General features: G+C 36.9%; 1 protein-coding gene across 4 annotated transcripts in view; it reads left to right on the plus strand.

The window, feature by feature from the left end:
• si:dkey-233k19.3 (dynein axonemal heavy chain 11) overlaps window positions 1-22118 on the plus strand; it is a 102652-nt gene that overhangs the window by 76219 nt on the left and 4315 nt on the right. For all 4 annotated transcript variants that reach the window (XM_073871955.1, XM_073871958.1, XM_073871956.1 and 1 more), the window contains exons 68-80: window positions 11-151; window positions 3043-3213; window positions 3654-3776; window positions 6131-6324; window positions 6526-6674; window positions 6763-6890; window positions 10577-10804; window positions 11262-11453; window positions 12899-13018; window positions 16361-16603; window positions 16843-17025; window positions 17179-17294; window positions 18133-18245. In XM_073871955.1, the coding sequence (XP_073728056.1) occupies window positions 11-151; window positions 3043-3213; window positions 3654-3776; window positions 6131-6324; window positions 6526-6674; window positions 6763-6890; window positions 10577-10804; window positions 11262-11453; window positions 12899-13018; window positions 16361-16603; window positions 16843-17025; window positions 17179-17294; window positions 18133-18245 (2101 nt within the window). The remainder of the gene's footprint in view (window positions 1-10; window positions 152-3042; window positions 3214-3653; window positions 3777-6130; window positions 6325-6525; window positions 6675-6762; window positions 6891-10576; window positions 10805-11261; window positions 11454-12898; window positions 13019-16360; window positions 16604-16842; window positions 17026-17178; window positions 17295-18132; window positions 18246-22118) is intronic.

Raw genomic sequence — 22118 nt, forward strand, 5'->3', positions numbered from 1 at the left:
ATTTCCACAGGCAATAGCAGCGAGAGAGAATGAGATGAAGATCAATGAGGCACGGGAGCTCTACCGACCAGCAGCTGAAAGAGCCACGCTGCTGTACTTCACTATCAAAGAACTCCACACCATCAACCCAATGTACCAGTACTCGCTCACGGTAACACAGTTTTTCATTGAAGTATCTGGAGAAAAAATTAAATAAAAAATAATTAGCAGTTTAAATGTATTTTATCAAATAGAAATAATGCAATAAAGTGTGTTTTTATATACACTTTCCCCGCCATTGACGAGTTATCTCGTCAATTAAGAAAAAACATTTGCATAAAAAACATGTTCCTGATGAATTTTTACGTTAATCTGCATTTCCGCAAATGATGCACTTACCCAATTTATGAAAAAACTGAAGCTTAAATGTTATTTACTAATTTGAAACTCTATGTTTGTTTTGATAATCGTTCTAAATCTGATCTCTAACGAAACTCCTTCACAAAAATGCAATTATTTCAGCTTTTTGCAAAAAAATATTTTTAAAGAAAAATACCCATATTTAAGAGTTTATAAGTGGAGAAAAAAGTATAGACAGGATGAAACTTTTTTTTCGTTTTGTTTGTACAAAAAATGCTGGCGGGCAACTTAAAAAAAAAGGCTGGCGGGGAATGAGTTAAAATTATAAAAATGAAAATGTTAAATGCCAGAAATGCTAAAACAAAGGCATCAGTCTAAACTGGTTTTGATTTAAAATTTCAAGGTAAAATCACAAAGAATAAGGTCGTGTCATATTGACGCTAGTATTGGCAGTGGTTCAGTGGTTAGTGTAGGTTGTCTACAAATTGGAAGGTTGGTGGTTCAAACCCCAATTCCACCTGACCAAGTCTTGAGCAAGACACCTAACCCCAGCTGTTATATGTCATAACAGTCATGAACTGAGGGTGCATGGAACGGTTTGTCACAGGGCCACCTAGTGGTCACGTGATTTGAAAAGTGACTATTTTTGCTTATAACTACTGCAAAATTGAGTCTAAAATCATGAAATTGCTATTGTTAGATTCCTTGAGGCATGCTGAGTCAAACGATACCATAACGTTTTCGGTCGGCCATTTTTAATTACAAAGCATACCTACTTTTTCCAACTCCTCCTACAGCGTTTGTTTGAATGGCTTGGATTTGGTACACACAATCTAGACAAAAAGTTATAAAAAGATTTTGATAGACCAATCAGTTATTGTATTGCGCATCAACAAATATGATGGCACATTGATGTGTGTATTGGCAGTGTTTCAGTGGTTAGTGTAGGTTGTCTACAAATCGGAAGGTTGGTGGTTCAAACCCCAGCTCCACCTAACCGAATCAATGGTGTCAATGAGCGAAACATCTTACCCCAACTGCTCCCAATGAGCTGGATGGCTCTTGCGTGCCTGACAGTTGTGAATGTTTCACAACTTGTAAATGTCATCAACTGAGGGTGTATGGAAATGTTTTGTTACAGGGCCACCCAGTTCATCAGCGACATTTTTTGAAAGCCCTTGTAAACTTTTTAGTGCCCCCTAGTGGCTTTATCTACAGATCGCTTTATCGTATGTACACCAAATTTGGTGGGTGTATCACAATCATGACCTGAGGCACCATCTATTGTTTTGGTGCAGTGCCCCCTAGTGGTCAAGTCATTTGAGGCTATATTTCAACTTTGCTTAAAGTGGTGGTCTAATGGTATTTCATGCATTCTGACTTATTAACACAGTTATACAGTTGTTTCCTCATGCTAAATGTAGGCAAAGTGTCAAAAAAGCAGTTGGACGTGTTACAGAGTATTTTTGTGCCGAATGCACTTCGCCAGGGTTCGTACAAGTTTCGGAAAGTTTTTTACGATTACAGTTCCAATTGACGTGTCAGGGGTTTTCTATACGTATCACTTCTTTATATGGGCACTTCCCCCGGAAAACCCCGCCCACCCGTCAATCAGCGGGAGACGCTAGAACTTACAAACATTCACATGACGCGACAGCTTTGTTTAATTTCAAAACTCAACAATGGCACGAATGAAGAAGTGTGTTTTTGGATGTAAGGAGAAGAAATCCAGCCTTATGAAAACAATGAATATAATTTATTATCCGGGGTAGCAGCGGAGTTTTGCGTGTGTTTGATGCACTGGATTTTTCCAACCGGGTCACGAGTTGCATGTGGTAAATAAGACTTCTGTCTTATGTTGTGAATATGCGCGTGCATATTATATAAATGACACGAACATGTAGTGAATCATAAGTTAAACAGTGTTTTATAGTGTTGCATGACTCGTACTCACTCCTCCCACAGTAGTAACTACTCCTTCTTCATGTTTTCGTACGTTATCGGAAAGATTCGGTAAAGCTAATCTTTCTTTTATAAATCTGATTAAACTAAAGTCTCTTCAGAGATATAAAGGATGTCATACTACTCTATAGGTACTCAAGATTAACATCAGAAATGCAGAAACAGCGTGTGTTACGTGTTACGTGTTATATTCATGATGACTGAGTGATTCTGATGAGGACAGCAAAAGGCACTTTATAGTGATATTGACTCTACTTTTAATAGGTATGTGTTTAAGTAAAATTATAATTTTGTTACCTAATTAGCCAACATTTTTGCCAAGTTACGAATAAAAATGTTTTTATTTGCAGAAAATTTGGAATGGGACAAAATGGTTAAAATGACAAGAAAAGATGCAATGTTTTTAAATCTTTAATGCTGCACAGAAAACAAGTTCATATACATTTTTAAACAACACAATAAAAATGTTTTTAAATGTATTTTACCATAGTTCAAACATAAATGAACTATGAGGAACTCTTAAGGAGCTTAAATACTGTGTTTATTTGTCAGTGTAGGGTCGGCACGACTGCATTTTGCCTAGAGCGGCTACACTTAAAGGTCTTATAGATGGCGCTCAAAAAAGTCACGTTCCTGAAACCCATGAATATATTGACGTTTCAGTTATTCAGATATTAATTTACAAACCGAGTCTCCAGAAAATGTTGTTTTTGATAATCTGAATTGTATTTTACGTTGAAGGCCTTTAACAAAGTGTTCCTCAAAGCCATTGAGAGAGCTCCAGCAGATGAAGACGTGTCAGTGCGTGTTTTATCTCTCACTGAGGCCATCACCCATTCAGCCCTGCACTACACCAGCCAGGGGCTCTTCCAGAGGGACCGGCTCACCTTTCTTATCCACACCGCCCTTCAGGTGAGTGAGCCGGGACACAGACGGAACAGAAACGCCTCCCATCCACCCACCGCCACCTCCTCCATTCCTCCTCATGCACTTTGTCATTCTCATCAATCACTTCACTTTTCTGCCCTTACATTAAGTTCCATTAGGGCCTGTCAGTACAGCCGGGTCCGTTCCTATTGATTAAGTCTCACAGCCCGGGCACCCCTCTCCTCAGCTGGTCAGCTCTGACAGGAGGGTGGGCCGGTGTGGCAGAATGCAATACCTGTCAGGACAGCACCTGTTTTCCTTGCTGCTGTCTGTCTGCACCACCCGTCCTTCACGTGTCCACATCAAACAGAGTAAAGCTGTTCTGAGAAGCGCTTGTCCTTCTCTGATGGATGGACGCATCTGCATTCAAAGAACCTGAGGTCTAATGTCCTCATTATTTTTGCTCTTCTGGTGTATTCATTTAGATTCTCCTGATGAGAGGAACTGTTGAGCCTCAGGACCTTGAACTTCTTTTGCGGTTTCCTGTGGAAGTGTGTCAGAGCAGTCCAGTCAGCTTTCTGTCTCTACAGGCATGGGGAGCCATTATGGTAAGGATAAGCTGTGTCTGGAAATCGCTCTTTGTAGTGCTTTCCTTTGGAAAATTATCATTTTTAAAATAAAGCTTCACATTTAAACCAAATAAAGGTTTCACAAAAAAAATGTATTCTGAAGAAAAAAATGGCATCTATGTATTGGTGCTTTATCACACCTGAATTGTCACAGTATTGTATCTTTATTATTAGTCAACATGATTATTTGAATTATACAGTAAATGTAAATTCATACAACTTCAAGTTTATTGAACGCAAATTCTTTCAAGAAACACAAAAGGTGAAAGTGAATGAGGACTGGAGCTTAAATTCCAATACAAAAAGGCACAATAAAGTATCAAAAAAGTGATTCATTCAATTTATGTATTATATTAATTCCAAAGCAATTCAGTATTGCTATGTGAAAGCAATTTTAGTTGGATTTTAGTTTTAGGTCCTGTACACACTGCATATTAATTTGGTTGTCACTTCACCCTTTAATGCTAAATCCTGTTCTGTACACACACAATTTAGTAATTTATAGGGCTGACAACCGCATTCTACAACCGAATTAACTTCCGCAAAATGCAGGTATTTATACAACAACCGCATTTATATTGTGTACATAACCGGACTGAACAACTAGTAGTTAATAAAGTGTTTAAATGTGCATCATGGACATGAAAGGTCTCTGTTCTGAAAACAAATAAATGCCTGGAAGGTGAAAAAGTCTTTTGTTTCCGCGATCCAGAAAATGCAGAGGCATGAGCGTTTGCTGCCCAGTGTTGCCAGATCTTCCACAAGAAAAATAGCCAACAAGAAAAATCCAATAATAAACCGAAATAAATCCAAATGCTTTACCCCAAAGATCAAATGTTGGGACCGGCACCTTCACACTTTATTAACACCAAAATCCTGACCGCTTCATGAGCCAAAAGCCATAAGCGGTTAAGCGCCAAAACGGTATGTAAGTACAAAAAAACGAGGAACTGGCAACACCGCAAGACAGCGCGCTGTGGAGCAACCTCACAAATGCATACAATACACAACGCCAAGACGGAGGTTTATTGCAAAACATAACGTTGTCAGCTATGAGTGGTAAGCAGGCGAGGCGGCAGAACGTTGCTATGGTTATCTCGGTGTCAATTATCAAATTTTCGGAAGTGAGTCTTGTTCCGTATAGACATGAAATGAACATTTAGGGGATTTACTCCCGCATTTAGATGCGGTTGTCACTCCCGAAAGTTTGAAGTGTGTACGAGGCCTTAGTGACTTCAAAGACTTGGAAACAGTATTGAACCTCATTCATATAGCAGCACGCTGATATCGGAAAAGTCTCATAAAATTGCCAGTGTGCCTCCTGTGTTAACACAAACACGTGCCCTATTTGTTTTTGGGGATTGTAAAGGGGACCTAGATATTGCGGTAACATTTACAGAGCGCGTCCTTTGTGAACAAAAGGCAGAAACAAGGTGTTTCGTAGTGAGGTCATCGCAACAAGAAGTTATCGTTCAGGTCTTTGACACAGAGATTTTAAATGCAGATTAATATTCATGATGAGAAATATCTGCAAACTGGAATGAAGAAATGATTAGGGCGCGTGTTACACACTCCTTTATGATCTAATCATAAACAAAAATGCATGCGCGTTGTTTCTCGAGAGAGACGCTGCATACAAAACCTACCAAGTGCAGTCCTTACAATAAGTCACATGTGTTTACAGGATCTTTATAGGATGTGTGTGAATGCATGCACAGATTCCGGAAAAACTTTGGCAGTATGATTAAACCAAAATCAAACGGTCCCTGACAAAATCAAATCTTTGTGTGAAAAGAGAATTGGATAAATTACGTACAGTATGTAAAATATGTAGACCACTTACAATACATTATTGGGAGCTTATTCTCGATTTCTATTGTATGAGATTATTTAGGGTGACGAAATATTCTTTAAAAAAATAAATCCTTTTGCCTTTCCGTAAAATAAATATTTTATGGTAACGCAGAAATCAATAAGGATGATTTGGTAAAGTTAACATCAAGAACTATCTTATTCTTGAAAATTCTTGACATGCACTACTGACTTTGACATGTTTCAGAGAGTACAACAGTTCTGTGATTAGTAAAGTAAATACAAAGTAAATGTTTATAAAAGAAGTATGGATGGAAATATTGATAATTAATTGGAAATAAATAGTTCCTTTCAGTCGGTCACTACAGAGTCACGTCATGATCGACTGAAAGGAACTATTTATTTCCAATTAATTACAGTACCAATATTTCCATCCATACTTCTTGGGACGTGATATCTCCGTTCCCTTCCTTCAGGGAATGAGGGTTACCTACGTAACCTAAAATCTCATGTGACTACAGAGCTTATCCATGCTGGATGCATTCAGGGGTCTGGACAGGGATGTGGAAGGTTCTGCCAAACGCTGGAGGAAACTTGTAGAGTCAGAATGTCCAGAAAGAGAACGTCTCCCTCAGGACTGGAACAACAAAACCCCCATCCAAAAACTCATCATTCTCAGAGCTATTCGGCCTGACAGGATGACCTATGCTCTCAGGTAATGATCGTCCATTAGCACAACCAATAGGTATCATTCATTCACCAATGTTTGGCCTTCTATTAGTTCAAATCATACAGCGTTATGCTGGCACAACCTGATCATAGGTGGATTTAATTTCCAGATAAATAGACAATAAGCCTTAATGCACTGCTTTAAATTAGTAATTGCTAAAGTTTACCGTTTTGTGCACCACAACAGAAATTTTATTGAGGAGAGTTTGGGGCCTAAGTATGTGGATGCTGGTCGAATGGAGTTTGAAAAGTGTTATGAGGAGTGTGGACCTTCAACACCAGCGTTCTTCATTCTGTCCCCTGGAGTCAACCCCCTTAAAGATGTAGAAACACTTGGTACACACAGAAATCGTTTACAAAGACTAAAACATTGAGCTTGTACAGTAGCATAATCAATGTTAACCATACAATATCCATTTATTAGGGCTGAAGCTGGGCTTTACCACAGACATGGGGAACCTTCATAATATCTCCTTAGGTCAAGGGCAAGAGATTGTGGCAGAGAGAGCGCTCAAGACTGCAGCTGAGAGAGGACATTGGGTCATACTGCAGGTAAAGTCCCTTCAATTAACCCTTAACCGTCCTGTAAGCAAGACACCTGATTTACTTCAATATTTTGCATGTACATTTTTATCTATCACGACCTATGTATCATTGAAAAGAATACACTTTTCAACAGTGTTTTATAAAATGAATTTTGTGGGGAGAGTAATTGATTCATTTATGAAAAGAGTGCGCCTCAAAACATTTAAATCCTAAGAAATGTCACTGTCCCGCCAGCGGGACACCTACGTTTGCTTCAGTGTTTGCATGTGAATTCTTATCCAATCATGACAAACTATATGTTGTTTGAAAGCTCTAAGAGTGTAGATTTCATTTATCATCACCACTTTGGTAAAGAAATGACGTAGTGAGAGCCATTTTCTGAAATGCCAGGGGTCCACAGGTGGGCCCACTTTGTTATATTTGTGACACTAATACCCTGTTCCAAACCTAAATAATCATGACAAACTATATATCATTGAAAAGCTCTATGGGTGTAGTTTTCATATGTCATAATCATTTTGGTAAAATTATGACGTAGTGAGAGTCCGTTTCTAAAATGTCACATGGCCACAGGTGGACCCAATTTGTTTTTACATATGTATAGCACTAATACCTGGTTCTAAACCTAAAATCTTGACAAACTATATATTGTTGGAAAACTCAAAGAGTGTAGTTTTTATATTTCATTACAATTTTTGGAGATTTATAATGTAGTGACAGTCAGTTTCTAAAAGGTCTTGGACCCACAGGTAGGCCAAATTTGTTTACATATTTATAACATTAAACCCCTACTCGAAATCATGACAAGCTATATATCACTGGAATGCTCTCAGAAGTAGTTTTCATATTTCAAGGTAATTTGATGATAGAAATAATGTAGTGAGAGTTTTTTGTAGTGATCCACCGATGTATCGGCCACCGATATTTATCGGCCGATTTTTGATGAATTTGAAACCATCGGCATATCGGCAATAGCACGAGAAAGGCCGATACCGATTGTTTATTAATTAACTGCATAAAGAAATCCATTATATGTAAAAAATTAGTTAATGTTGTTAATAAAATAAATGCTGAATAGGGATGTGCCCGAAGCCGAATACGTTATTCGGAAGGGCACGGATAATAGCTTCAAAACGAATGACGAATTCATCCGAATAACAGAGAAAATATTCGGCCAGATATAATCACGTGTTTACCGGAACAGCTCTAAATTATAAACCCCTTAAAGCACGAATAATATGTGTGTGAAGTGAATGAGTGCAATCTATAAAATGACATTTTCGGCGCAACCCTTATTTAGAAACGCGAGCTGTTTTGGAATTAGTTTAAAATCTTAAAAACGCTGCTATTATCAAACTTCTTTTAACCCCAACTGTAAAAAATGACCCTTTTAGTTTTTTTTTTCCGTTTTATTTAATTAGACCAGAAAACCTTGATAAAATGCTGCACTCTGATAATAAAATATTCGTTAATAACTCCGTATCTCCGTGTGACTCCGGTAGATGATCTTTTAATTACTTCTAGTCGAAGCAAGCTTTATTGTCAATCTAGGTGAATATAAAATAAATAAGTAAATAGATAAAAATATGAAAATGTAACATTTTAAAAGCAAATTTTAAACTGAAGATTACTATGACATGAATTGCAATTAACATAAAAATAAAGTAAGCAAATAACAACTGAAACATTTGAATTAAATCTTTCTAATTACATTATTGTTTAAAATCATGTTGCTGGTTTTGAACTAAGTCAAAACTGATTTTTAATAGAGCATACTGTTATTTGAAAATTTAAACGAATATCTGATTATTTATTTATTTAGATGAAGATTAATAAGAACGTTTTTTTTTAAAACAATTCGTTATATTCGCGCAAACGCTATATGAATAAAAATGAGCTCAGCAAGTTTGTTGTATGCTTATTATGCTTTCGTAAATTTTTATCAAAACAGATGTTTTTGAACTATTCTGTGCATATACTGCGCTTGCGTGTCTCTGCGTTGCATTTCGGATATGTCAGTAGCGAGAGTTTGTCGATCTTAATAACTTTTTAACATAAATCAGTTCCCGAACTTTATCTCCCTTAAACATCTCCTTTTAAACATCAAGCAAGTCCTGCACTTTATTTTCAAATTCCTGCATGTTTTTAAACCGAAACCAAGATGTCAGACATGGATATACGAGTTGTATTAGGTTATATTTCACTCTTTTAGAAAACGTACAAATAACGATCATTTTAGATGTTTAATTACTATATTTAAATCGCTAGATGATGGATGATAGGCTACTTATTTTTTCTGAAAACATCGCACTCATTTAGAAAGAATGGGTCCGGAACTGTGCTGACAGGCACAATAAACATTTAAAGGTGATGTAGCCTACAGTTTTGTCAACGTGCTTTCAAGTTTGTTATTTTAATGCTACAATACAATGATGCATAGCACATAGGCACAAGCTGTATGAGGATTTAAAATTGAGTTGTTTGCTTTCCATGAGTATTACTAACGAGAATCAAGTTATTTGTCTTTTTGATTAAAAATTTGTATTATTATTTTTAATAAATATATACAGTTATTTAAGTTATAATTATAATAAAAAGCAAAAATGCATTTAAAATGCCATTTTAATATAATTTGACAAACTTCCGGTTTAAGACCCGCCCACTTCCGGTTCCATCCGAATACAAATACAGATACAAATAATTTTGAGACTGTTACAGATACAAATACAGATACAAATACTGACTCCGCTGCACACCCCTAATGCTGAATAGCAAAAACCACCTTGGAAGGTTTTCATGCTCTCTTATTATATTTGTTTTAGCTTAATTTGTGCCTCTCTTATTATGTTGGTCAGTTGAATGTTAATAAGATCCAATCCATGTTCAGTAAAAATAATTTGATGCAGAAATAAACTAGCTAATAGACCAACTGTATATTATTGTATACAAGTGTTTAATATCGGTATCGGCATCGGTATGGGCCACAAGTTGTCTGTTTAAATCAGAATCGGTATCGGCCCAAAAAAATCCTATCGGTGCATCCCTAGTTTTTTGTTACATGACCCTGCCCCATAGGAATGCATATTAATTTTATATATTCATAACACTATATCCTGGTATAAATCTACAAAAATGTTGACAAACTATGTATCATTGGATAGCTCAAAGAATATAGTTTTCATATTTTTAAACTTTTTTGCATTAATAATAATGCAGTGACAGTAATTTATTAATTTGTGACAAGAGTGACAGCAGACCGTTGACACCTAGTGGCCGTTGTTGGTAAAAGCACTAAAAGAGTGACACATTTTTTTGTGATTTTAAATTTGGATCACAACAACTTGAAACTTGTGGCTTCATGTTTACATTATTACTTTTGTGAAACATTTACATTTTTATAATTTTATTTATAAAATTATTTTGTTATTGCATTAATTTTATTAAAATAAATTTAAACTGCTATAACAATTTTTTTATTTAATTTCACCTTCTAGACCAAAAATGTTCATTTGAAAATTCACATCACAGTTCAACATGGGTTTGTGCCAGTTAAAGGATTAAACTGACTTGCAATGTGCAAGAAAAAATATCTGTTTCTTAACTAAATATCCGAGTCTGTTTATAAGATTGAATAAGGTTTATGATTGCGTATGGAGAATAAGCAGTATTGATTAATCACATATCTCCTTCAGAACGTTCACCTGCTGTCAGGTTGGTTGGGTCGTCTAGAGGAGCTGTTGGACAGCACAGGCCGTCACTCTCATTCAGACTACCGAGTGTTTATGAGTGGAGAACCAGCAGCCAGTCCTCATGAGCACATCATTCCTTGTAACATACTGGAGAAGTCACTCAAACTCACAGCTGAACCGCCCACCGGCATGAGATCCGGCCTTCATGCAGCTCTCGATAACTTCACACAGGTCTTTACACCATAACACTCATAATGTTTAAACCACGCTGAAGAAACTACTGGACTGTTTCCTGTGACCTCATTTGATACCGCTAACCCTTGCCTTGAATTTGACAATAAAAGTGTTTCTATGAAAATGTGATCCGAATCTCCTGTCCAAAGTATGTGCGCATGACTCAATTTTTGTTCATCAGAGGAGTGTGCGCATACTGTACGCACACCGCCGGATTTACTAAAATGCATTTATTAACGTTAACAACTACAACCTGATACCAAAGAAAATTATCTACAGCTACTAACCCTCATGTTATTCCTGAAAATAAACAAACTAGCTGTTGCCATTCGTTATTTTCTATGGTGTTTTCCATGTCTTTTCTCAGATCTCATAAGACCTTTCTCTGTTGCACTTAATACAGTCGTGTCAATACACAATCACATAATGATGATGATTTGTTTTTATTCTTCAGGATACTCTGGAGCTGTGTTCTCATGAACGAGAGTTTAAAGGCCTGCTTTTCTCTCTCTGTTATTTTCATGCCTGCGTGAGTGAGAGGAGGAGGTTTGGGCCTCAGGGCTGGAACCACAGATACCCGTTTAATAGTGGAGATCTCACCATATCCAGCAGTGTGCTGTACAACTACCTGGAGGCAAATGCTAAAGTAAGAGATTTAAAAATATTAAAAAAATGATAGTGATGTAATGACTCCAGAATTAAATTAGTGATTGTACACCAGGGGTCTCCAACCTTTGTGAGCAAAGGATAAAACAATCTGGAGGGCTACTTTTTTGATGTAGTCTACTCAAAACTGTTTTGTTTTACTTGATTTTATTTTATTTAAATGGTTGATATGTTTTATCATTGTTTAAAATGTTAACATAATTAAAAGAAGCCAAGCTAATATAAAAAATATTAAAATTGAGGCTATTAATAGAAGCACTTCACAGACTTGCGGGCAACCTGCTGCTTTTAAAATTTACACACACCCCCTTTATTAGCAAAATATTTTTATAGTGAAATGCAATTCCAATTTTTCAGCTTGGTCTGACAAATTAATATAATCTCTTTAACGAAAACACAATTTGCATTGTAAAGCATTACTGTGATCATCCTATTTGCAACAGTTTTAACAAACCAAAGAACATATCAAGGTTTTTGCTTGTGATAAAGGTGCATGTTTTACACCTAGAAAAAAATCACAAACATTCAGAAACACATCATACCTTTTCACACAAAAATTTCAAGTCTTGTAAAAGAAAGAAATCCTCTTTGTTACTGACCGTGGGCTGATTTTAACATCAGCGCTGTATAATTTCATCACACAAAGAGAACAGTCACAGTCTCACTGTATCCATACAATCTCATTGTGTAGTTTTCTCTGCCTGCATTACTCCGGTCACAACCAATTATGTCGGCTCTAGATTTTGGCCCTCCCCTTCCAAAAATGAATGTCCTTCATTATGTTAACTAAACAGTAACCTGTATGTGCGTACACTGAGGACTCATTAGGCGGCAAATGAAGCGTCATGCTAAATGTAATTACACGCGTTGTGCGTGACACCTTACAACACTTTATAAGTGATCACTGCAATTACAGCTGATGAAGGACGCAATTTGCAAAACAATACAGGTACAAATGATGCTAAACCTCTATAGCGTCTGTCATCGGTTATAAGACACACTCGCTTTTTCTTCTCTGCTTTACGATCACTCATCATACTCGGGTCAAACGTTAGCCAAACACAGGATGAGTTCAGAAGAGCTTCATCTTTGCTCGAGTTAGATTTAATGAATAGTTTTTTTTTCTCTATGTGAATGATAAGTGTGATTATTTATTTTATATTTGAATGGGACAAATCATCACGTTCTAACGTCGAATCTAAATCTAAAATCATCCTATATAATGTAAAGAACATTTTGTGCAAATATAACCTTGATATCTTTAATATTACTGAGTAACTGAAAATTAGACCAACTAAGACTTTATCCTGGATTTCACAGACAGGTTCACAGATATGTGTGTGGGTTTTGGGTTTTTAAACACGGGACTGAGGGATCAGTTTGGGATGGGAGTCTGATGTTTTGGTGTGTGTGTATGTGGGTCAGGTACCATGGGAGGATCTGTGTTATCTGTTCGGGGAGATCATATATGGAGGACACATCACAGATGAGTGGGACAGAAGACTCTGCAGTACTTACCTTCAACAGTTCATTAATCCCAAGATGGTAAATATATTCAGAGCATTACAACACAAATTATTATTCATTATTTATTTATTTCTTAAACTAAATCAGATTATGTCAAACTGTGTCAAATTCAAAGCTATACTGCAGAAAGCAATAACTAATGACTTTAAAAATTTCTTCATTTTCAATACAAACTTGCAAATATTTCAGAAAAGGGAAATTGATGAGCACTGCAAAATTATTCATATTAATTACATTGTTAATATAATAATGATATAAGATTATTGGTCCCACTTATATTAGGTGACTTTAACCACTGTATACTTTATGGTTAGGGTTGAGGTCAGGGTTAGGGATAAAAGAGAAATTACATGCATATTCAAATTTTGCTTTATTCAAAGGTGTAAAGTAGTGATGTATGAGTGAACTACTGAGTGTTGTTTACTTTCATTTTACTACATTGCGATGCATAATATTTCTCCACTACATTTTATAAATACATAGTTTTTTACCTTTAATGCATTAAGATATTAACTCTTTCCCCGCCATTGACGAGTTATCTCGTTCATTAAAAGAAAACATTTGCATAAAAAGCGTGTTCTTGATTAATTTTTATGTTAATCTGCAATGCCGCGATTATCCACTAGATGGCACTTACCCAGTTTATGAAAAACACTGAAGCCAAAATGTTATTTACTAATTTTAAACTCTGCAAATGTTTTGATAATTGTTCTGAATCTGATCTCTAACAAAATTCCTTCACAAAAATGCAATTATTTTAGCTTTTTGCTAAAAAAATATTTTTAAAGAAAAATACCCATATGTAAGAGTTTCTACACTGACAAAAAATATTCTTTCAATTTACTTTATTTTTTTAAGGTAAGTAGTCGCAATCAATTTATTTAAGCTACATTTAAACAAAAAAGATTAGCTAAAAAACTCAAAAAAAAAAGTTTTGTTTAATTAAAGCAACACTATGTATTTTTTTTAACTTTAAATAATGTCTCTAAAATTATTTCAGTGATAGAACAACTTTTAACTGGACAAATTACAAAATACTGTTGCTGCAACCTGAGCAGCCTCCTAGCTGCTACAAGCACACTCTGAGGCTGTTTCTCAATATGCGTTCTTCAGCAATCTTGCGTCCTTGTGTCCTCGCTCTACGTCATCATTAATCATCGAAGTTCAATTCCAATTCTTAAGAACGCAAGTGCAGAGGACGCATGAAAATACCCGGATGTGTTATTGATATTGAGGATGCATCGAGTGCAGACTTGCGCGCTGAAATCTGGGGAGGTCAAGTGACCCACAGGAAGATCACACACATCTCAATTCTCACAGGTGCGTTCTGTGTTCTCGCAACCTTCTGAGTTCGTTCTTCCAATCTCCACGAGAACGCAAGTTCGTTCTTTGCGTTCTTAGAATTGAGAAACAGCCTGAAAGTGGCGGTGGAGGGTAGAGCACACAGCCCCGCCCCTCCTGATACCAGGCACTGTTGCGCTTTTCAACCACATGGGGGAGCTGTAAGTCATTTTTACATGGAAACTACATAGTGTTGCTTTAAATAAATTGATTGCAAGCACTTTTTTTGCAAAATTTTGTAAATGGAATCATTTTTTTCAGCAGAGAAAAAATATAGATAGGATGAAACTTTTTCCTGTTTTCTTTGTTTGTGTGTTGTTTGTTTGAAAGCAGAGGGTCTGTTCTGTCATTTGATATAGACCCTTTTACTGTTTGTACACAATGATGATGTGGCAGCGTATGCGCGCGCATTTAGGCAACAGAAGTATGGCAAGAATCAGCAGTGAAGCAACACAGACAGAGAAAGTTATTTTAAAAAGTTAACTTTATCAACTTTTTCAACACAGCTACCAGATCCGTGTACTATAGTGGATTGGATAGACGTTAGCAGATAAAGTTGCCATATACATATATACGTATATTATTATATTATATTAGTGCAACCAAATGCACAACCAGACATTTTGACATTTTAATAAACTTTCTGAGTTGCTAACACGTTAGAACCAACGGGGAATAACACCACTTCTGTTGCCTAAATGTGCGCGCAGGCTATTTGATCACGTGAGCTGTAAAAGGGTCTATATTTGTATGTTTATATATTTTTACAATAAATTTTTTCTTGAAGGCATTTTGTGAAACTTTTGTGAAAATCAAAAAAAAAAAAATGGCTGGCGGGGAGTTAAAAATTTAGTACTTTTTATTAAATACTAGATTTTTTATGTAATTACGTATTAAATAAAATATAAAATGTAGTAAAAGTATGATATTGTTTTTATATAGTGAATATAGTGAAGTAAAGAAAAACATTCTGCTAAAGTACAGACACTTGAAAAATGCACTTGAATAAAGTAAAAATTGAGTACTTTACACCTCTGCTTTTAATGCAAGTATTATTTAACAGCACGTATGTGCACAATGGTTATTATTGCATTCATTTTTTTCTTACGTTAGTATATACAGTAGTAGTAGTTAAAGGCAGCTATGATAAAGTGGGACCATATTATTTTTTAAAAGTTAATGAGCTAGTCCAAAGATGTAGATACTGTATAGTATAGACATTGTGGATAATAGTAAAGTTTTGTAAGTAAATTAACCATAGTTTTTAACAGTGAATGTTCAGGATGGTCATTGTATTTGTTTGTAGCTGTATGAGTCCATCTAGTGGTGAGGATATGCATTACATCACATCAAAACTCAGTTTTTTCTTTTTCCCTTGTCTTAAAAACAAATATTATATTAGCAAAGAAAAAAAATAGCTAAGAAAACTAGATCGGAACACAAACCTGACATAAAGCCCATAAAATCTGGGCTTTGTTAAACGACACTGAAGAGTTATGTATATTTTGTTCACCTCTTTGTTTGTATTTGTTTTTTGATATCCTTCATGTTAAAGTTTAATGCTCCCTTAAACATCTATTTACTAAGTGGCTTTGTTCAGCATGATTAAGGTTTTCCAGCAGTCCTCAGGCTTGCTGCCCAAATGCTTCCTCACCGAGTCTCATTAGGACCCAGGATGAGCAGCCATCAGTCTTTACACAGAGCTGCATCTCTCAGAGCCCAATACAAGCCCTGCTATCGATTACACACGCACGCACGCACACACGCACACACACTCACCATCAGTTAGTGAACACAGCTCAGAGAACACTTGGTACTGATAAGGACAAAATGCTTTCATGTTATCACTCAGTGCTCCAGCTTAAAATATCTCATTTATCATTAAGCTCACATTTTTATAAAACTTAAACATACACATTTTACTACACAAAAATCATTTTAGCCCCTCTACACAATGCAAAACTATCATTATACTAGAAATGCTCATTGCGTATGACCTCTACCCTCTCATCTGTCTAGTTTGAAGAGGAGCTATTTCTGTGTCCTGGCTTTCCGGTTCCTCCTGATTTGGACCACATTGGATATCACACCTATGTGGATGAGAGATTGCCTGTGGAGAGCCCTGGTCTTTATAGCATGCACCCTAATGCCGAGATCGAGTTAATGGCAGCCACATCGGATGTCCTCTTTAAAACCCTGCTGGAACTTCAACCCAGAGATTCATCAGCAGGAGAGGGAACATCACAGTGCATTGACGAGAAGGTGCTTGCAGTGCGTTATTAACATCACATAATTCATATTGTTAAATATTCGCTTTAAGGTATCATCCTACATAATATAAAGAACATTCGGTGGAAAATAACCTTGATATCTTTAATATTGGCTGAGTCAGGTCATGTCAAAGATTGAAGACCATTTTTGATGCTCATAATGAGATGATGAGACTTTAGCTTGGATTCCACAGACTCAGGGTCTACTAATGCTCACTTCTTAATGATCAGGTGAAGAGCGTCCTGGACGAACTGCTGGATAAGTTGCCTGAGGAATATAATATGGCAGAGCTCATGACTAAGACGGCAGAGAGGAGTCCGTATATCCTGGTGTGTCTGCAGGAGTGTCAGCGAATGAATCTGCTACTGGCAGAGATAAACAGATCATTAAAAGAACTGGACCTGGGATTGAAGGTACAATGAGTGTCCAAACTGGACAGAATAATGTACTTGGTTATCACCAGGTTTGGGTATCACGTTTGCTACAATATATTATCTATAGAGGCATAAGTGAAGACGTAAGAGATGACATCATCGGTTTTCATTGTCGTGATGTTTGTGCTACAGGGAGAATTGAGTCTCTCTTCAGACATGGAGATGCTCCAGACAGCATTGTTTTATGACAGTGTTCCTGAAAGCTGGAGCAGACTGGCGTATCCTTCAACCAAAACACTCGCCCTGTGGTACAGTAACCTGCATAGCCCTTCCTGTTAAAGGGGCACTCCACTTTTTTTGAAGGTGTGCTCATTTTCCAGCTCCTCTAGAGTTGAACATTTGATTTTTGTTGTTTTGGAGTCCATTCAGCTGATCTCCGGGTCTGGCTGTAGCACTTTTAGCATATCTTAGCAGAATCCGTTGAATCTGATTAGACCATTAGCATCACGCTAAAAATAACCAAAGAGTTTTTAAATGCTTCCTATTTAAAACTCTTCTGTAGTTACATCGTGTACTAAGACTGACGGAAAATTAAAAGTTGTGATTTTCTAGGCAGATATGATTAGGACTATACTCTCATTTTGGCATAATAATCAAGGACTTTGCTGCTGTTACATGGCTGCAGGAGGTGCAATGATATTACACAGTGCCCGAAAATACTCATCTGCTATTGAAAGTTACCAAGAGGACTATTTTCGGGCACTGTGTAATATCACTACGCCTCCTGCAGCCATGTTACAGCAGCAAAGTCCTTGATTATTATGCCATAATGAGAGTATAGTCCTAACCATATCTGCCTAGAAAATCACAACTTTTAATTTTCTGTCTGTAATTTTTGAGCGCGATGCTAATGGTCTAATCAGATTCAATGGATTGTGCTAAGCTATGCTAAAAGTGGTCCCGCCAGACCCGGAGATCAGCTGAATGGATTCCAAAAAGGTAAAAATTAATGTTTAACTCTATGGGAGCTGGAAAATTAGCATATTTTCAAAAAAGTGGAGTGTCCCTTTAAATACAAAAAATAACATTTGCTAACTGAACGACGGCATTCTTGAGTGATGTACATGGTGTAATCTCATTCCGCAGGTTTAGTGATGTTCTGGCCCAGTGTCGAGAGCTGGACACCTGGACTCAAGACTTTGTATTTCCAGCAGTAGTTTGGATCTCTGGACTCTTTAGCCCTCAATCCTTTCTTACAGGTGAGACAAACATACACAAATGCCTCCTACTTTGCGTAACACTACAATAAAGTGTCAATTCTCAATAAAATCTTTAGTTGATTCAATTAAAGGTGCAATGTGGGACTTTTAGCAGCGCCTAGTGGTGAGATTGTGAATTGCAACCAACGGCTCAGTCCACAGCTCACCTCTCTCTTTCGAAATGGATAGAGAAGCTACGGTAGCAGCCACAGGACAAACACGTCATTGTCTGAGACAACATAGTAACAAAATGTGCTCTATAGATCAGTTTATCTGTTAAAGGAATAGTCTACTCATTTTCAATATAAAACTATGGATCAAAAAACACTTGCGTTGCGCTTTGCACTGCATTGCGCCGGGTGTATGATAGGGCCCTTTAAGTGGCCTGTATTAAATAATCAATTTGATCCATGTCTTTCAAATGAAGATGATGTCACTGATGTGTGAATTAACCCTTGAGATTAACTCATTCCCCGCCATTGCACCGTGAGGACTGGGGAGAATGCACCGTGACTGAGAGTATCGCGAGACTGTGGGTGAGATCCAACATGGCAGCGTGCTGAACACAAACACAAACAAACAAACATTGGATTACGACTTCATTTATCAAAACAACTTTCGCTATACTGGATAACCAACCTTGTCAAGACTCGGACAACCTGCTCAACTTCATCGACAGCTATTTCTACAATTTGGACACCATGTCAGAACCAAACAAGAAAATACGAAAACGGGACTCATCAACCGAAACAGACGAGGAAGTCACAGTCGAGGTCAGTGTACTCGCATCCATAAATTCCAAACTTGCCATACTCGAACTTCTGCATACAGACATCCGTGATCTGAAAGCTAGTCTCGAATTTTCTCAATCGCAAATCCAAACTTTAATGCGAGAAAACGCCGAACTAAAAGCAACTGTATCACATCTCACCACTCAAGTCACAAAACTCTCCAACGAAAATCAAATTATCCAAGAAACCATATTGGACATTCAGTGTCGCAGCATGCGCGATAATTTGATATTTTCAGGAATAAACATACCTCCACCAAACACACCCGACGATCCAGAGAAGGCAATAAAACAATTCATGCACGACTCTCTTAAACTGCCTGCAGCAACAGTTGAGGAGATAACGTTTCACCGAGTTCACCGTCTACCGTCCAAAGACCCCAAAAAACCACCTTCAATAATTGCTAAATTTGAACACTACAAACACAAAGAACTCGTTAAAAGCAGAGGAAATCGACTGAAGAACACAACATATGCGATGTACGATCAGTTTCCCAAACAAATTCAAGACCGCAGACGAAAACTATTGCCGATAATGAAACAGTTCCGCGAAGAAGGAAAACGAGCTACATTATCGGTAGACAAACTGTACGTGAACGGGAAACTCTATCGCGATCCAAACATCACTACGTGGCTATAGTCTAACCAAATTATCACTGCTCATCTTCACACTGACTGTTCCATAATGCATTTTACATTACCTTATAGATAAAACCTGTTATAAATCTAATTATCCACGCCAATATTTATCAATGGACTCTTATTATGCACCCTGAGGTCTCCTTTATTTTTTTGTTGTTGTTGTTGCTATTTTTTCTCTCTTCTCTTCTTATTTACTGCTACAATGTTATATCTGCATCAAGCATCATATGCATTGTGTCACTATCTCTATGTATTTTTTGTTTCTTGTTTTGTTACTCTTTACTCGTTCTATTTTCCGCTGACATGGTCAGAATGTATAATTGTGTGTGGCATATGTAAATGTGTCCTGTCTGTCTATGTTCAGTGTAGTGTTTATATATCTATAATGTCCATCTGTGTTTTGCGTTTGTCTAATCCAGCCTGGGAAACCCCCCACCACCTCTATATATCATGGTTACCTACTTTAGGTAAAAATAGCACATTCTACACACTACTTACTTTTAGTCATGCAAACACTTAATCTAATAACATGGAATGTACGTGGCTTTCATACTACCTCTAAGAGAATTAAAGTAATCAACCACCTTGTTAAATTAAAGGCAGATATTTGCTTTTTACAAGAAACTCATTTAACAGATAAGGAACTACAATACATTCATTTCAAACAATTCGATAAAATGTTTTCATCCACATATAACAGTAAACAAAGAGGCGTTTCCATCTTGATAAACAAAAACATCAGCTTCACTCTCAATTCCTCAATCTCAGATCCAGAAGGAAGATTCATTATCATCAATATATCTATTAATCACTTAACTTTTACACTGGCAAACATATACGCTCCAAACACTGATGACCCACTTTTCTTTCATAACATTTTTTCTTTGCTATATAACACGACAAATCTCATAGTAGCTGGAGATTTTAATACTGTTCTCAATCCATCACTTGACCGTACACACAACCACAGCAACGCACGAACCGGTCACTCTACAGAAGTAATTAAACAATACATAATGGACTATGGCCTTAGCGACAGCTGGAGAGCAAGGAACCCACTACTAAGAGAATATTCCCATGTTTCTTCAGCACATCGCTCTTCCTCTAGAATAGACTTCTTTCTTGTTAGCAACTCACTAATTCAACAGATATCAGAAAACACTATTCATTCAATTATTATCAGCGACCACGCCCCTGTATCTTTAACATTAAACATCCCAGTACAGAAGAAAAACTCCACAAGATGGCGCTTCAACACCTCTCTCCTAGAAGACCCCAACTTTAACACCCTTATAAAAAGAGAGTGGGCATCCTTTCTGGAAATCAATGACTCATCAGAAATCTCACCATCAACACTTTGGGAATCAGGCAAAGCAGTCATGAGAGGCATCATTATATCATATTCATCGCACAAGAAAAAACAGCATCAACTATTGGAAAACACCATTGAGCAGAAAATTAAACAGCTAAGTAATCAACAATCTACCACCCCATCTGAAGAAGCACAAACTGAAATAAAGCAACTAAGGACCCAATTGGATAATATCATAAATAAAAAAACTCAGTTCTGTATACAACAACTCAAATATGATAAATTTCACCTTAGCAACAAAGCAGGTAAATATCTGGCAAATATGTTACAATACAAAAAAGACAAGTCACTCATCCCATCCATTCTGGACTCTACTGGTAAAACTACACAGGACCCACAAGAAATTAATAACATCTTTCGCCAGTTCTATAGCTGTTTGTATTCTCCGGACACTCAACCTCTACAGCCTGAAATTGAATCCTTTCTCAACACCCTGGACCTTCCCTCATTAACCACAGAAGAATCAAATTTTTTAGAACAACCCATCACCTCCGAAGAACTCCGCAAAGCATTACAAAGCATGCCAAATAACAAATCACCTGGACCCGATGGACTACCAGCAGAATTCTACAAACACTTTTGGGATATTTTATCACCAACTTTTAATAGATTACTCACCGAAATTCAAACTACATCTACCATTCCCACACATATGAATACAGCACTTATCACTGTCTTCCTGAAACCAAACAAAGACCCAATATATCCCTCTAGCTACCGTCCACTATCTTTAATTAATACCGACCTGAAAATTATTACAAAGACTCTAGCAACAAGGATTGAAACAGTTATGCATTCACTAATTCACCCAGACCAGACAGGCTTCATCAAGAACAGAAATGCAACAGATAATATTCGCAGACTTTTCAATCTTATCAACATTGCACAAAGACAGCCACAGAAAACCATAATTGCATCACTAGACGCAGAAAAAGCATTCGACAAGGTCAATTGGACATTCTTATTCACCACCCTCCGTAAATTTGGTTTTGGAAAGTCATTTATACAATGGATTACTACCCTATACACTTCCCCTAAGGCTACAGTCATCACAAATGGGATCACTTCA

The sequence above is a fragment of the Misgurnus anguillicaudatus genome, chromosome 10 (genome assembly GCF_027580225.2).
Source record: "Misgurnus anguillicaudatus chromosome 10, ASM2758022v2, whole genome shotgun sequence".
Classification (NCBI taxonomy): domain Eukaryota; kingdom Metazoa; phylum Chordata; class Actinopteri; order Cypriniformes; family Cobitidae; genus Misgurnus; species Misgurnus anguillicaudatus.